The sequence below is a fragment of the Ascidia mentula genome, chromosome 7 (assembly GCF_947561715.1).
Source record: "Ascidia mentula chromosome 7, kaAscMent1.1, whole genome shotgun sequence".
NCBI classification, from domain to species: Eukaryota; Metazoa; Chordata; class Ascidiacea; order Phlebobranchia; family Ascidiidae; genus Ascidia; species Ascidia mentula.
In genome coordinates, this window is record NC_138572.1 from 8260007 (window position 1) to 8277858 (window position 17852).

The window sequence follows — 17852 nt, forward strand, 5'->3', positions numbered from 1 at the left end:
ATGGCACGTTTTAATAAGATTTCTATTGCGCACACATGATCCATTCCGATACACCTGTATGTAGGCTACCTACATTATACTCACTTGTCTTTTTTCACAAAAACCTGACGTATTGCAACCCTTGCTGAACTTAGCCAATCTCCAGTCTAAACTTGAAAACTATATGAGGTCGATACCGTTAAAGTTCACGAAAGCAGAAGCATGAATTAATAAACAGATAAAGCTTAAGTCACACGCTCTAATGGGTTTCCAAAACCTGCTACAAAGTGTCTGCTTTTATACAATACTAATTTAATTACATTGGGCTGGAACTAATGCATCTAAATTCGTAGCAAAGATTAGCGTGGGTTGTGCAGTTTAGTGCTGATTTTGCAGTACCATCAAACGTGTGTGATTTCTATGGTTCCGAACTTATATCATTACTGAGCAAATCCTGTGTCCCGTGTGAACCGTTAAGTGTTAGTTCATATTACAGCGTAAATTACTTCCTCTGCTTTCGGGCTGCCTGCGTTGCAGTCTGATGTTTGGTCATTTATTCTATTTCTATCAGTTGCCACGTAAACTGCTTACGTAAAAAGGATTGAAGTTACCATTGCCTGCTTTGTGTCTTCAAATTGGAACATAGTAAGAATAAAATTGTACATATTGATTGAAAGATTAAATAATATTAAAACCAGAAGAAAGTAGATTGCCCAATTTCAGCCCCAAGGTTCAGGCCTTCAGGGGTCAGGGGTCATAACTCTAAATTGAAGTTTTGAGGTTCATTAAGGAACTCCACGCCAAACCACAAGCGTTTCTTATTGCGGCATACGTTGCAGAACACACTACCGTATGCATTATAACTTTGTCACGCTCATTAAAATATTACCATCATATTAAACTGCTATAGCAAAAATGTAAGTAATGTCCAGATAGTTACTGAATATTTCGTTTATACTTTTTAAAGAAATCTGCCGACAACAAGTGAAGCTAAAATATATGTTTCTTATGTTTTTTTTTCAGCTCCACGTCCTAAATGATAGCTGCTGGCTTACGTTTAAAGCTTGCTTAGAGGGCTATCGACATTCTACCGTAGTGTATTCAAAACAGGAACTACTCGTGCTGATAGCTTTCAATGCGATTAAGTAGTTTCGGTTCTGCTTGCGTAAGTCATCAACGTAAGTTATATCACGGTTTCAAACACAACATTATAACGGTCATCTTGTCACATATGCTTCATACGTCTATTGCCATATAACTAAATCACTTGACCGAAGGTCAGCGCAGTGAGCACCGATTTTAGTCCAATGCATTTTTGGATTTCCTTGGCTCAAAACTTTATACATTAAAAAGTTCTGTTTGTCACGTCCAATTATTGATTATTGTAGTTCTGGGACAATTTAATGCAACTTGCAATGTATCGCTTTATAAGAATATCCTGCAGCTGAACAGCATAACTGTCCCAGCAACGTGGTATACGTAACTTAAATGTGTCACTGCATTGATGTGGATGCATACTTTCGTATTTTTTAGGCGACGAAGTTCGTCCAAAATGATGTCACAGGAATCTCCAAGATTGCACCTAAATTTGCCAGCAGTGCTAATCTCGTCGTTTCTGTGCATTTTACCTCGGAAACATTTTTTCATAGCTAGGATTTGAAAAAAATTTGTAGCCTTTAACCGTTATCAGGCGAATCCTGTTTTATCGCAGCAGGTGGTTTATTGAATGTTTTACATGGGACGATATCCAGAAGGTCTTTCCAGGTGCTTGTTATATGTACTGGCTCAAGTGTCGCATGGCTCTTTGTTTAAACGAAACCGTTTAACTGAGTCCACAGGAGGCGCATTTAAAACGAAACTGAGTGACAATACAGTTTCTCAGACAATCACGATTTGCATTCAGTTTGGGGATATAAGCTTGTGGTTGTGGACAATGCAAAAATTCTTATAGAGCAGTGGTTCTTAATCGTTTTTCTTGCCCGTACCCTTCCAAATCACCAACCAGTTTATGCCTATGGTATTTCCTGTGTTTACAACATTTAATACTGCTGGAAAAACATACTCTTTGTAGTTACATGCTCATTGCTTGGAAGGTCCTTTACCTGAAGGTTTCTCCTAACTTTGGTTTTACCCCCTCGAAGTTTCACATTGCATCATTCCGGAAAAATCACAGCAATTTGAATAAGAATACTGATGGTTAGCAGGTGGTTTACTGCACTTTTTACATAGGACGATAACCAGAAGGTTTTGTACGTTAAATTTCGTCATTACGACATACCACGCTTACCAGGTGCTTTGTTATACTGGCTCAAGTGTTGCATGAAGTTTTCTCCCAACTTTGGTTTTACCCAGTCGAAGTTTGACATTGCATCATTCCGTAAGAATCACAGCAATTTGAATAAGAGTACTGATGATGTCGTATAGGCGAATATATATATATTCTGTAAACCAGTATCTTGGATGATTGTGTAATAATCTATGTAAGTCCTAGTAATCATGTAATTTTAGTACATACGATACCAAGACCATTCGAAGTTCAGTAGGAGATCTGGTATACTTTACATCAGCATTTCCATATAAAAACAGCGGTAATTCCCAACCGTCAGTGACGTACGTCATCGCAAACGTCTATGGAGACAGTTCGTGATCCAGAAACAATGTGATGATGTAAGGAATGTCCTTGCCGGGGAAACCAGGAGGATAATACAAATCATATTTCTTTGGGAAATTGGGATGAGATCAACACTGACACGAGAGTCGTATGTCACGCAGTTGTGTAAATATTTTATAAACCTCCAGCGAGGCCAACCAGACTGTTTTTTTTTCGAAATGACGTGAGCTATACATAAACGTGGGGGTGTACGTGCCATTTATACACAAACAAAATGATACGGAAGACGTTTTACAGACATCGTGTCTGTCGTTTATCTGTCACATAAGATTTTAGCTCGCCACACTTAATTTTTTACAACAAAAATAAATATATAACTTAACATAACCCCGACATTCAGATAAAAACTGTCAACATGCACGCTGCCAGCTGTGATTTGTCTGTCGCAACCTTCAAGCCATGTGTGAATGTCTGTGTAATTGTTACCTTTGTTCGTTTAACATGGTAAAATGTACCGTCTGTTATGCAATGTCATTCTAATGACAATTACAAAAGCATTTAGAACATGACATCAGACTCTTGATGTTGCATGCGAATGGTTTTAGCGTATTCTGGCATTCCTAACTTGGCTCCAAAAGATTCATACATTCAAGCTTTCAAAGCTTTTAATGCATAACGTGTGCGCGAAACGTGTTTTTAAAATTTTCAAAACGGTCGATGGAAAACGGACAAAGCCTAGAAAAACTACAAAGAATGTGAACAACAATTGTAAAGGAGTGGTTATAAAAGAGTGCAAAAAAAGTATTATATAAGTGATTATGACCAAAATACCCGTCACAAATTATATTTAGTAACGTTACAAATAGCAAATTTAACTCCACCGGAAACAATGAATGGCTGTCAGTCACGTTCCTTATACAGCAGTCCCAAATAAGCCAAAACCCCTGAGTTGGAAGACAACTAATTTATACAGGATATCATCACAATTTGAATAAACGCATACAAATAAAAAAAACTATACACAAAGGGCAGTGGCTACGCCATTAGTAAAAAGATAATATCGATTGTAAATGAGCTTAACTTTGTAAAGTGTGTTTAAGTACTAAGGGCATAATAGATGTCACACATTTAAGGACTCGACTTTTTCAAAGTCCTTGTTGCCACATCTTAAAACTGCGCTTTTAACAAATTACGTAAAAGTTATTACATGAATTGCATCCACACAATATAACAGCCAAGTATTTGAGTCAACCGCGGATTGGAGAAGTTTCGTGATAAATGTTAATAGATAGTAAATTCCACGGGATAGTGGTCGCTTATGTCCTTCGCCTGAAATATACAACAAAGATTCACATGCATGCGATTTCTCGTTTAGAATGCACGTCTTGTGATATTTGCTCGTCTCAAGTGTGGCTCATGCACACATTTTAGTGATTTGGTCGAATTGGGCCCAGGAATCTACTGAAAAGAATTAGATGGCAGGGAATTTCCCGCAACAGCTTTGATGTCAATACTTACAAAAACTCCGTGGACAAACGTGTTTTGTTATGACGATACGGATGACTGAATAGTAGTGCTCCATAAACTTTGAGGCAGGATGTTATTGAAGGGGTAATGGTAATGTATTCAAAAAAGGTTAATGAATTCGTGAAGCGCTAAAGTCGACATGAAAGTTCGGCGCAGGTAATTTCGTGAACGCATGATTCTGCGTGGCAATAAACTTTCCAGTGTAAGTCACAGGCTGTAACGAACCCGTAAAAATAATGGGCTTAACTTTCCCGCCAAAAACTTTTAATGAATAGAGTCGATTGATGCCGGGTGTGGTTATATGGGGAATGCCGCCAAGTCAACAATTCGTGCTTGCCAACCGTGATTATCAGTGTTTGCACTTGCTTTCTCATTGGAAAAAACACATTTCACGACTTGTTAATGTTTTACCAACTTACACAAAATTACAAAATGTCCAAAAATACTTCAAGCGCGAAAATCCGTTACCTGAACCCATATAGGTTTTTAAACTGTTATATGTCGTGACAAATTCACCAACTAACAATAATTTGGTAAAAATATTCGTTAACAATGTATACATTGTTCCGACTCATCAGGTCTCGTCAGTGCAGCTGGTGACTGACGACGATTGTATAAGCCAGACTGGGTACGAACTAACCGAGACGAACCGTAAGAGACCATACCATGGTGTGCGTTGTGTAAAACATTTGAATATAATTTACCAGCAGACATTGCACTTAATACTAGAATCGGTAAACACTAACTAAGGATTCTATTTAATTAAGAATATACTGATGATGCCGTGTAGGCAAAATATATAAATTCTGTAAATCAGTATCTTGGATGATTGTGCATTAATCTATAGGTTAGTCCTAGTAATCACTTATTACTTACCAGTTCCTCATTCAGCTCGTACTCCAAGTCGTATCGAAATATTTTAGCGCAACATGAGTTGCTTTGCAATGTGTCACCGGCGATCACCACCCTGTAAATAAAATCAAAGGTTGATCAAATATTTCTTTGGCAAGTCTTTAGGAAACACTGGTTTCACCAAAAAGACTTCTCGAAAACTTATCCAATCAATTATAACCCAAAAGGTAAAAGCAAGTATGATAGAAGGCGTAATTTTTTCAGCAATAATCCTTTTATATGGGGATGGGGAAGCTGAATAAAAATGTGAAACAAGACCAAGCATGAACAACAACGTTCATCTTGTCTTGCTCCACACGACACCTTTTTGAATTCTTTCAATAAATGTTTAAGCACAAGCGGGCGCTGTGAGACGAGATTGCATGTCAAGTCGATGTTGTCTCGACGTAAAATAAAAAAAGTGAAAAAACAAAAAAAAAAAAGATGTTAAAAAAAAGGGATTGTCTCGACTTATCAATATCAATGGAATGTCTTAGAACTTTGCTTTGATGTAAAATGCATCAAAGGCTGGCAAAGTTTGAGTCTTTCCTAAACATTTTAAGCGAAAATAAAGCAGTTCTTTACAAGGTAATATAACCAATATAGTTCTTAAATTGTTCTTCACCATTCTTTGAGAATCGTTTTAATTTTACTAACTTGCAGTTATTTTAAAATTTGTTTCCTTTTGAGAAATAAATACATCAAACTTTCTCAATTTCAATCTATATTACTTTGGTGCAACTGGTACAACAGTATTTTTTATTCAAATGAGAGTCGAACCACTCGATTTGATATTGTTATGATTTAATCCCTTCAATCAAGTCTTACGCACAAAACGCAAGGTATTGTTCCACAATCACTCCCAAAAATACCCTACATCGTCCACACACCAACCTGTCATATGCACAGTCTGATTTTCCGACTGTGGTGTCGGCGTCATCGTCAATCAACCATTTAAACCGGGGGTCTGTCCTGAGCTTAATTTCTTTCCAATCTCTGCTTCCAACATACGAACAATCGGCGTTGAAATCACCGGCTATCACCGCGTCCTTCAAAAAAATGTGTCGTTGCGTTTGACGCAATATTGTGTTGGTTGCTGGTCTTATTACATAGAAAAACATCTGTGGTTTAACGAGCAGAAAAAAATAGTTATTTTTCTTTCCAGTTAAACTTATAAAAAGTCTCATTGAAAAACGAGCAAAAAAATTCAGTGCATATATCATGGCATTTATTCGCATTGGGCCGCTTTGTTTAACCATATAATATCAACAAATTTAGGTTTCTGTAGTTATACCCACCGGTCCGTATCTCTCAATAGAATTATCGTACACAACAACCAAATTGTCCAATTCCTCCACTGCGTCCGATGGTTTTGCGTGTATGGGTATAAACGTGAACTCTTGTTGTCGTCCTTATGACACAGTAGAAGTATTAGTGCATTGAGCGATTTGGTTTGTTTATCACGTTTAAACTTTGGAACAAAAAGGCAACAAACATGTTTATCTTGAGGAAAGTCGGCTGAATAACGACCGAAACGTTGAACATTATAAATAGTTTTTTTTTCAAGTCAGCATTTTTGGTTTAGTTAACAATATGCCTGGCAGCATTAGCAACAAACGACAAGACGTAAGTTGTAAAATTCGGTAAAAAGTAATTTTTATCCTTACTGACAATGCGAAAGTACCCAAATATTCAAATTTACAAATTCATGCAAATATAAAATAGATTTCGGTTGGTAGTGTTATAATGGCATGCCATCAAGCACACCATAATTGGCAAAACAAAAGGTATGCAATTACCCCTAATGTAATGGAAAAACATGCTTTTTGGTATGGGTATGTCTTACGGTGAAACAAAAAGATAGGATACGACATTCTTACCGACTTTCTTGACCCTTCCGAATCTAACCACTATTGGTTCTCTCTCGAAAACGTCAAATTCGTCAGGGCTTTCGTAATCGCTTATAACCTTCAGCTTGTCTTGCCTTAAAAACAAACTCAGAATTAATCCCCAGCACTCCAGGATATGTGGTCTGCAGACAGGCGACCTATTAAGGTATGTTAGTACAATTGGTGTCTGAAGACGACACTGACGTTTCCACATTTCGGTGGCTTTGATGTAACTATCAATCCCTTGGATACCCAGCTCGGTACAAACCTCTGGTGTTAAACTATGGTCAGTCATTTTTAATTCATTTATTGCTTTGAAGAGTTCGGTGAGATGGAAGTGCATTGTCTGCAACTCACTATAGTCATTTAACCATAGTTATTAAATCACATAATCTTTCCTATGTCTCAAACACAAGTCTTTGAAAGTACATTACCAACAAAAACGTTTATTCGACTCTTTTGACACTTGTTTACCTGAATATAAAGCCGTATTGTTCCTTGCTCGACGATCTTCCAGTTCGTTCGCTTACAATGTGGTCGTAACGATCTCCGTATTCCTGATTAAGTTGAGCCACTAAGCTCGGAAAAGCAGTTTGTTTTGAATCGCGGATTTCCTGTATCACCACCAAGTCGTATCGAGACAAAATCTACGAAAAACAGTATTTACCTAATATGTTATACATCTAGCATGTGGCCGGTTTGGGAGCTGATTTGGATTGTTTTGTTACACAAGATGGCGCACCATAAAATCTATAATGAACAATTTCACTTACCATTGTAATTAAAGTGAACTCTATTGCTTGCCTTTAAGAGTAAGCTAAAATTTCAGTTGCTTTTTTAAGTTTCGCATATATATTTTTTTATACGTTTTTCAAAAAGTTATGCCAAAGTTTAAACAGTTTTTAATGGTAGGACTCTTGCCTATCAACAATAGGTATAGTGGGTATACTATGTTGTATGCGTTTAAAAGGTAATAAATATAGCAAACCTTTACAAACAACAGGCAAATAGTCAAGGCTGCAAATTTATAAATTCTTACCTGAACTAGGTAGTGCATCACATCTTCTTTTCTGGACTTGCTCTGTCCAAACACCTGCACATTGAAGGCCCCGACAAGAAGACGTTCGTCGCAATCACCCTCACAGAATTCCTCGTCAGTGGCAGCCAAGGTCGTACAAACCAGCAACCACAGCATGCACGAGTACATCACCAAGTTCATGATTGCAGGTCAGTGCGTAACAGTTGTTTAAATTAGAAAATTATACAAATAAGACCAAACAGGTGCAACACTGCTGTGTATAAGGGTATAAGTTCGATTCACATGTTTATATTACCCCAATGTTGTGTACAAAACAATATTGGCCTTTGCCAATTTACCAGCGCTTACATTGCAAAAACTGTAACTGAAACAGTAACTGACAATCCAGTTCGTCTGCAAAAGTGATGTCACAATTGTCAATTTACTGTTATACTTGCTGTAGTTCCAAACTTCAAAATGGTGTAACAATGTTGACTATTATGAGCGCTGATAAGTTAACGGTTGTAATCCATTACAAAACTTAAGAAATTCTAGCATTTTTACTCTCTTGTCGCCAACAACTACCCATTCAACCAGAATGGAAAGGATGCTTTTCTGCCCAGCCTGTTTACTGCAACATTCTGCATCGATCATAGATAAAATTCATCCACAAATCCTGTGTGTGAATGTCATGCAGAAAAAGGTTGAATGATTCACAAATTCACAATGATAAAGCTGATCATTGTACAAAGTTGTTATCTGACTGCGTGTCATGCACAGCAAACAACAGAGATATAATGGCGTTTGCAGAGCCAAGTTGTGAATCAACCCCAAGACGCACTTCCTGCATACAGTGCACGGTATGAATTGCTTTTTTAAAAGAAAGGTCAACATTCAAACATGCCAACACAACTTGCGCGCAACTATCAAGTTTTGGCTGCTTTTTGTTTTTTTCAGTGGCCTGTGATCTTAATTTTGCGTTGCTCATGATACAATCAAAACCGAAAAACGGTTTCAAGTTGCTGATAACATCATTTTGCTTTGACTGTCTATCCATAAATTCGTGGCAAATCCATTCTTTACCTCTAACCTGTTACGTTTTGTCTTGCCTGTTGCTCAACACACGCCCTCAAGGAAGCGATGCGCTCTCTTCTATCTTCGAAGTAAACAGTTGAAATCATCGCTACACCAGCAGTTAATCATTAAACAGGACAAAGCGTCATTACCTGATGTACTGATATGAGTTGCCATCATAAGTTACGTCTTTTATGGCAAACATTTATGGTCTTTTGAAGGGACGTAGCGCTTATAAAACTGGTATAATTGTGTGTACGATCAGTTACTGGAATTACTCATCTCTCCGGCAACAACAGCAAAAGACTGTCACTTCCCTTTCCTCTTACTGCTAGGCCTTGGTATGAAACTGACGTTGCCCATACACATGACATTCATACAGTGACATGACGTTTGTTTATCACACTGTTTTAACCATTTTAGAGCCACAGAACACTTAAAATAATTTTGCGGAACACCAAACGAAATTTTACAATGATGCAATAAAATAAACAACAGAACAACAATTTATTCATCTTTAGTTTTTATCAGTGCGATTGTTAAAGTAATAATAAGTTTCCTATTTGCAAATTCACTTGTTCATTACTGTAAGCTCACAAATTCAATACTGTAAGACAAGCTAAGCTCAAGCTCATACTATATATACACCGGTTGAAAATCACTGGCATAATATACATTCAGTAATTATTGGGCAGCCTGTAGCACCACACATGTTTCCCAACTTAATTCTTCACACAATTGGAGCTTTCCTGCAGAACTCACAGTCTTCTGGCATCCGACTCGACGACAGATCTTTGTTTCAGTCAAAAATGCAAATCCAATCTGCTTATGCACCTCATATACTCTAATGCATCATATAGGCTTGCCTACTATCCGTTAGACTTTAATCTAGCAGTTGCATTGATCAAATTAGGATTAAGTTATAACTTATCCTATAGGATCCCGTGCATTCGATGTGCTCGAATATAGACTAGGCAAAAGTAAATCAGTAACAGAATATTAACCGCCCGGCTCCCAGCGTTTATGCCGGGCGCTGCTGATCATGTTTAAACGAAATTTACACTATTCGACCTAACTTTAAGCGAGAGAATATGTTTTGAAGTAAACGACACACTTGTTTGGTCAGAACATCGTCCACAACGAACCAAATATATGTACGAGGACTTTATCATTGCCGCGCTACATCATAGAACACGCCTTTCTTCAGTTATAGTAAAACAAAGATGTTTCGTACTGTGCTAACCAGACGACCGAACTGGTGTTGACAAACGAGAAGTCAACAAAAACAACGATTACTCATAATACCCTCCTGCCAGGAATGTTTACAAGCCGTGGACTGGTTTAACGGCGTCAATCGCTTATTCCTATATTGCTGACAATGTCAAACCTTGGCCTCAGTTACGTCAAATGCATCAATACCTTTGCAAGCCCACACCTGTTTTCTCTGAACAACAAAAGTGCTATGTCTGCAGTCGGTGCCCTTTCGAAACAATTAAATGTGTTTTCAAACGTTCGAATGGCGCCTCTTACTAGCGGTGCTTTTTATCACGTAGACAAGTGCTGACGTCACGCGAGCCTGGATATAGGCTTGTGATGCACAGCACTGCCCGTTGTCCGGTAATTACCAAGCGGGTAATCTGATGTCTTGTAATTCCGTTTTATAAATTTGGCGTTATGCATTACTTTAGCTTTTATGGCAGAATTACGTTCAACTTGGGGTTTTCCAGCATGCTGTTGTCTTCTTCTTTGGTTCTCATGTCTTTACGCCACAGGAAACTATACAGTATATAAGATACGTTTGCGTTAAGTCACGCGTTATGAACAAGTCTTGATGGCCCAGTCGTAAATTCTTGCGGAATTTTTTGGAGTATGATGTTGCTGTTTCATACACTCATAAGATTGCCCTAAGTTGGCTTATGTGCATGGATACAAGGGTATGCAATGCAACATTTACTCGCCAATAATTAAAATTATGTGATCTTCGTATCCAGACAGGTTGCAACGGTTTTTGTCAGCAATTATTAACCACAGTTACTACGAAGAATATCATTTCAACAAATATGTTCAAACTTCCATTGCTCTTAACGCTTGACCGTTCTAACGTGAAATATGTTGAAATAGAAATTTATGATTCTACTTTGTGGAAATCTGTTTTACGTGGGTATTCGTAAAGACTATTCAAAGGCGGTTAACTGTTTTAGTCGGGCGTGCTAAATGAAGCGCATCAACCGATGTTGAAATGTCAAACAAACTCAAAATAACATAACAGCGGATGAGCCATAATAATCAATGAGCTGCAGGCAGTGCAGCACACTTTTTCGACCTGTAAGGTCTCATCGGTGCAGAGTCGACTGTATGCCTAATCAAGGGCCAATTTATGATAGAATTTAGGGGTCGTCTTTCCGATCCAAACACTCAGGACCTATACAACACAAATATAACATTTGCGTCCAGCACTTGGTTATTTCTGTAAACTTTATTTCGATATTCTTGTCTTTCCATGAGGTTTCCGAGGTGCCCATACGAAGGTGCCACTTGCCCCATTTTTGTCGTTATGAAAGCACAGCAGAGACAACGACACGGATATGACTGTATAATTTCTCTGGGAATGATAAATCTGATGCAATCATTACATTTATATAGTGTACACAGATTTCGACAATTTTCAAAGTGCTGCATAATGCATGGGTACTGCAGACGAGGTAATGACATATCATGGAACAATCGACTGATTAAAGACAAGTTTGTCAAACGAAGCAATTTGTGCTTTCTGACACAACCAACTGCCTTTCCACTGCAGTACCACAAACATGTAAAACAGGTTTCTCTTGTGGTTATTTCAAAAACATGCTTGTCGCAGTAGCCGTTACGCCTTTAGCTGTCATGCGATCCAACCAGACTCAACCCTTTAGTATATTTACAAACGACTGTAGAAGGTTTAGACTTCGCCAATCATCAATTTTTCACAACCTAACATTGTAGGACGACGCACTTGAGGAATTGTCAAAGTCAAGACTCTCCACGACGTTGTCAAGTTCGGCCACGGCGTCCTTAGCGACAGCGCTGTACGCCTCCTTTGCAATTTGCGCCGCAACAGCTGGTGTGTAACTGAGGTCCTTTCGAACTGACACACGCTGAGGTCCAAGATTTATTTCCATCATCCCTGGGTGGTTGTCAGGAAGCGAGTGTTGAGTGGATGTCGATTTGCTGGTTGATTCAGTTTGGTCAGGGACAGGGTCCGGTTTTCTGCACACAGGAAAGTGTTATACGTGGTTTGCTGAGAATAGTTATGTCATACTTTGCCGATACAATTATTTATAGGGCTATATGGGCTGCTTAAGGTCGCCAAAGAAAAAAATGTGCCCACAACATCAGCGATTTGGAAAACCAAAGTTGTGAGTTCTGTTTAGGCGCAAATCAGCAATGGCGACATGGCCTTTTTTGAGAATATAGCCAATAGCTTTGAACGATGGAAATTGGTAAACATGTCACTATTAAAACACCAGCCAGCTTAAATTGTGCACTAAAGAGATTTTATTTACAAATAGCCTCTAAATTTCAATTGCATGCAAACCAAGCATTGAAATTGAACTAGATGTTTTTGCCGCATTGACTTCAGTTTGGATCCTATGTACAGTAGAACTTGTGCGTCAAGTTCAAATTGTTGCCGTGGTCGAACATCCTGTTTGCGTTATCTCTGCGCGCGTGCACAAAGCCATGCGCTACATGCGCAATGACGTCACTCGGGTCTGAAATTCGAAACTGATTGAAACTCGCGTTTCGGTCTCTTTTAATAGTTTGTGTTGAGGGTGCGATACAAAGGCTATTTGTCACACTGAATATGCGTCAATGCTTCCTTCTGTTTTATACATAAAGATTGTACCTTACATATAATAGTCCCATTACACAAAGACTTGCACATTTAGTGTAGATTTTTCTTTTTTTCTTTTCTTGTTTACCTTTGCGGAACTGGGGCTGCAGGAGCTCGTTTTTTACGCGATTCCGCCTTGGTTTTTAGATTTACAGAGCTATAAGATGCTTCCACGTTGCCAGTTGTCTGCGCCTCGTCGTGTGACGTCACATCGGGCGTTTGGTCCACGTGACCAGCACCGCCATCCGCGTCGTAATGCGTTTCGTAATCCTGCAATTTGAAAGCAATCAACAATACAGCCTTTTAGGCACTCTAGCTCCGAAAGCGGATTTTACAATAGCAAAACAAACACTTCATACATTCTCGTGATTATTTGTGAAAGGGTTTGAATAAGGTGGATGGGCTGACGCTACACAACTATTACTGATAACGTGCTTTTTGAGGCGTTATTGAAATACACTGCAGATTAGGACTTCCGTTGATGCTATAGATACATGAAAGCGTGTATTTGTACCTAACTATCGTATATAAATGTATACGTGCATTTTTCCTATTTTGCACCAAAAAAATCAGAACAATAATTGACATTTCAACGGTGAATAAACATATATACCTGATGATGAAAGTCGTGTTCAGGTGTTGCATACAGATCCGATCTCAGTACCGTATCCCTATGCGGACTCTTCTTCTTCCAATTGTAATATCCATCTTCTAGGTACCTTTCATCTTCTCCGTAATCATACTGCTCGTGATGGTCATATTGCTGATGATCAGGCGGGTCAAATTCGTGATCGTCGTTATCTTGCTCGTGCTGCTCTTGGGGTTGCTGATACTGATCCGCAGGGGCATTCTCGTCCAAATGGTAGGTTTGGTAGTTAAACTGCTCCGTGGTGTTGTACCCCAAATCCACGTGGTTGCTAGCGTAAGCAGACCCGTTTTTGCTTACCCGGGTGGGATAGTTGGGGTTTCGGACCCCAAGGGTCCCGTTGGGCATCGAACGGTCGACAGTCGTTATGGACGTGATGGGGCCAAATGACGCCTCGGGGGTGACAAATAGGACTCTGACAACGTTGAAGTATAGGAAAGTGCCGGCGGAAAGCAGGTTTTTGAGGAAGAAGAGGATGCTGATCACGTGACCGTAGTGACAGAGATACGCGAAACGTAGAAAGAAAAACGGAATCTCTAGGAAAGCGACTGTGACCAGAGAGCTGAAGAAATATAAAAAGGTTACAATTTTTTTGCTATTTTGAAACAATAAGGATGCACGTTTATGGAAACGTGGACTCGCAAGATTACATGACCCCCGGAATCGTTTACGGGCAATAAAGATGCAACATCACTAATATTTTTAGGTTGGTTAGGGAAAATGGTTTAATGTCAGAAGACTTAACGCAATGTGTAATCACACATTAAAACTTATATAGCTATGCAGATCAGCACATACATTAAATATATGTATTAAAGCCAAATTAACCAGTAAGCAAACATGGCAGAAGGCAAAAAGCACGCCATCTAAAAAAACTATAACGTGAGAGAACGATCTACGTCTTTTTGCATTGAAAGTCATTGTAAATATATGCACAAATTTGAAAAATTGAGTTAAGAATATGACTAAGAGTTGTTCAGTGTTTTACCCTTATTGTCTCAATGCCAACGTAAAGCCTTAATCCAAACAACGTTTACAAAATTTTGACCAACCTGTATCGGCATTTGGGCTTTAATATGAATGTACACATGCCACAAAGTGCTATGATGTATATGGCGTAAATCCAGTTGGTCGTGGAAACACCTGGAGTAACTTTGTCGTGAGCCAGCTCCATCACAAGGCGTATATCGTACGCATTTAAAACGCATCGCATTAATATCCAAGGTCTGCAGTTCAAAAGAAATTTCTTCAAATTTTGTTACATTTGAACCCAGGGTGTTACGATTAAAACTCTGTGGGTAATTGTACACATTAAAAGGTAAGTGTCTAACCCGTGTATGTTAACTTGTTTAGTTACTTTTATCAACAACACGTTCTGATATTACCACAAAGTATCTTTAAATTGAAGACAGAAAGTCAACAGAGTTGCAAAATATTCAGAATTATAAGTTAGCTGTTCTATGGGAATAAATTGTTCAGAAATGGCTACACTTTCACTCGGGCTTTTGTGTGGGTGCTATAAGAAATAAAAGTACAACCTCTTTATGGCGGGTATGGCTACTAACTACTGACCGCGGGTCTCTCCAAGCAAACATGCTCTTCCGCTCCGATTGACCCATTCGTGCCACCAGCGCCGATTCCGATAACCTTCTGACCGAGTAGTTGCTCTCCGAACCCTCGTACTCCGCGCCTGTCGTTTCTGCGCCAACACAATAAAGAAGCAAGGAATTTACAGCTGCACGCTGTTTTTATGGCGAATCGAGAGACAACACAGCACATTTTGATGGCTCTGGTGGACAAAGGTAAGCTTAGCAGAAATGCTTTATAAAACATGAAACTGCAATGTATTTGCTGGAGCGCAAGTTTTAAAGTAGCTCAATAAAGTTCACTATTAGAATTGGATAAAAAAATGTACAGTTGTGCTGAGGTACAAGAGGCATTTCAACGACCAACCGTGACTTCAACATGACAAAAATATGTTGCTGATTTTCCCACAAAAGAGGTCACAACCTGGGCATATGACCCACTCAACCACAAGTGGTAAGACCAACTTTACCCGCATTGCAAATATTGCAAAACAAACTTCAATATTTGCACACTTGAGTCGAAAGAAGATTCCGTCCAAAACAGTGGTTTCAGTTTTTAGTTCCTGAGTAAGTTGTTCAGTTCTTTGGTTTCAAAACGCTATCCCTTCACTGCATTTAGCCATTTAATAAATTAGAGCAATATATGGGCCCATGGATTGCCCCAGCAAAGACAAAACAACAATTCGGATTTGCGTTGTCTGACCAAAAAAGGTGATTTTCGTTGCATTGTAATAGCCTAAAATAGTATACGTAAATTAAGCTGACAGATACGTGCAAGCATTTGTTTGACGTAAAGTTGCAGCTAAGCACACATTTGTCTTGCATCAATACGTAGATTGGAATCTCGCGGTTTGTTTAATGACGCAAAATCTCACGCTGATGTTAACCTTTCTCACCTGCAATATCTGTTAACATGCCACTGGTATCGGGGTCGAATGACGCCCGAAGTTTGAACCTTTTCAGTTTCTCTGTCAAATCTGCATTTAAAACATAAATGCATTTGCTGTTTTTTCAAGCCTGATTTGATGTTTTGGTTTTTGGATATTATCAATTTGATAGCACATATGTGTCCAAGAATAATGACTACAGGTACCATTTGTGTTAAAAAAATAATTTTTTACCATTTATGGACCCATAATTCAATTTCACAATTGTATGATAACAGTTGGTTGATGTTTGTAAACACAATTCCAAATGTGCACACCTGTTATTACCAACATGACAACCAGCAATTCGATACAGTGGGCGTGCAAGTCAGTGGACGGTTTTGTCCTCGTATCCACGATCAACATCACGGTGCATGGAATAGCAGACAATATCATAAACAAGGCCATGCCAGGACACCTAGAAAATTATGTCGGTTAAGAAGAACAAACAAACAAAGCCTTTGTTGCCAAAATATTTGCAATCGTGTTTGTGAAAGGTTTGGAAAACTATAGGCTCAACCAGAGCCAGAGTCACCAGCTGCAATAGCACTGCTGGACCTTCCCTTTTAGGCTATAACAGCGTGCATTGTCTGCAGCTAATCATATGGCCCATTTGCTTCGTTATTTCACAATTAATTTACCTGAGAATGCGTTTAATTAAAAACGGTTTTGTATTATATGACTTGCACACAACAAAAATCTCCAAAGGAATGCTCCTAATTGCAAGAGTACACATGTTGTCTGTTATCAGGGCGGATACAAACTGAAATCTTCACCAATTAGTAGCCGGCGTTATCTGCCAACTGCAAACACATGCAATGTTTGACTTACCATTTTCCCTTTTGAAATTTAAACAGTGTCATCCACTGAAAGGCGAGTTTCACTGGTACCCAAACAAGTAGCGTGGCAGCGGCTACGTATCCAATAATCAAAGATACAATTAGCCAGTATTCCGAAGAATAACGACTTGACCTTGTATAGGCTGTAATTGTCCCAGTCACGAAAACAGGCGATGCATAAGCTGCCCATTGCAAGAAATCAAAGACTATGAACTTAGCGGTCTTCGTGCGAGACATCGCGCTCTGGTATTTTTTGCAAGCTTATGTTGTGACGAAATACTTGAATTCCCTCGTGGCTTTGTAAGTGAATTAACTGTGGAATACTTTTATTGTTAAAGTTTATTATACGACATGTTGATCTTCGTACACTAATGGAAACATAAAATCACAAGTATGTTTAGGTATTACACCTATAAAATGTAAACTAAACGAAGTTTTGTATATTTTAGTGCACTTGCTGTTCCAGCAGTACATAACCTTTAGCAAACTGTAATCTATTCACTGTAGTTCCCTATTATCTGCAAAACACAGGATAAACACATTATCTTTGTCGACAATCACTTCAAAACTTTCCATTGACTGAGCCATATTATTATTTAACGTCAAACAAATAACACTTCTCAAAACTCCAGCGGCTAATTAGCGTCTCTAACCACAACTCATGCTGAAAATGACCCTAAGGGTCGAAACTGCAATTTCGGGTTGAGCGCTGGCGCTGCCTTGCACTGGTTGCGCATTCCATACCTTTGTGTAATGCATCGAGGCGCCACATTGAAGCCTTAAACCTTGCATTTGACAATAATTAACAGCGTGCAGCCCCACCGCTGTCACTAAACCGTTCAAAGTGCACGTGAGAGCTCTGGTTTACCGCCGTGTTAAAATTTGAAGAACTGTTCCCCTGAGAAACTTTAAACAAAACGTTATTCACTGTTGACAGACAGACGATAAGTTTTGGGTATAAATGATTGGAATATTAAAATGCATTGTTTAACTAT

General features: G+C 38.8%; 2 protein-coding genes across 2 annotated transcripts; both read right to left on the reverse strand.

The window, feature by feature from the left end:
* Positions 1 to 3263: 3263 nt before the first annotated feature.
* On the reverse strand, positions 3264 to 9725 carry LOC145908109 (deoxyribonuclease-1-like). The gene is made up of 7 exons (XM_082995294.1): positions 7937 to 9725; positions 7372 to 7544; positions 6889 to 6992; positions 6307 to 6419; positions 5903 to 6057; positions 4994 to 5084; positions 3264 to 3919 (listed from the first exon to the last, which is right to left on the reverse strand). The coding sequence occupies exons 1-7, from the start codon at positions 8114 to 8116 to the stop codon at positions 3872 to 3874; spliced, it is 864 nt and encodes a 287-aa protein (XP_082851420.1). The 5' UTR covers positions 8117 to 9725; the 3' UTR covers positions 3264 to 3871.
* A 2139-nt stretch (positions 9726 to 11864) lies between these two features.
* Positions 11865 to 17445, reverse strand: LOC145909468 (uncharacterized). Its single transcript, XM_082996859.1, has 9 exons — positions 17398 to 17445; positions 16850 to 17100; positions 16297 to 16436; positions 15989 to 16069; positions 15079 to 15205; positions 14559 to 14732; positions 13474 to 14068; positions 12949 to 13130; positions 11865 to 12235 (listed from the first exon to the last, which is right to left on the reverse strand). Exons 1-9 carry the CDS (start codon positions 17443 to 17445, stop codon positions 11953 to 11955), a joined length of 1881 nt encoding a protein of 626 aa, XP_082852985.1. The 3' UTR covers positions 11865 to 11952.
* Between the last annotated feature and the right edge of the window lie 407 nt (positions 17446 to 17852).

Excerpts from the sequence above, each read along its gene's own strand:
- LOC145908109 (XM_082995294.1), bottom strand. The coding sequence starts at position 8,116 with ATGAACTTGGTGATGTACTCGTGCATGCTGTGGTTGCTGGTTTGTACG. Across the intron at positions 6,058-6,306 it reads CTATTGAGAGATACGGACCG|GACGCGGTGATAGCCGGTGA; the intron begins GTGGGTATAACT and ends ATTTTTTTGAAG. Across the intron at positions 5,085-5,902 it reads TCAGACTGTGCATATGACAG|GGTGGTGATCGCCGGTGACA; the intron begins GTTGGTGTGTGG and ends TTTTATTTACAG.
- LOC145909468 (XM_082996859.1), bottom strand. The coding sequence starts at position 17,445 with ATGGCTCAGTCAATGGAAAGTTTTGAAGTGATTGTCGACAAAGATAAT. Across the intron at positions 17,101-17,397 it reads TGATTGTCGACAAAGATAAT|AGCGCGATGTCTCGCACGAA; the intron begins GTGTTTATCCTG and ends AAAAAATACCAG. Across the intron at positions 14,733-15,078 it reads TTTGCTTGGAGAGACCCGCG|ACCTTGGATATTAATGCGAT; the intron begins GTCAGTAGTTAG and ends TTTGAACTGCAG.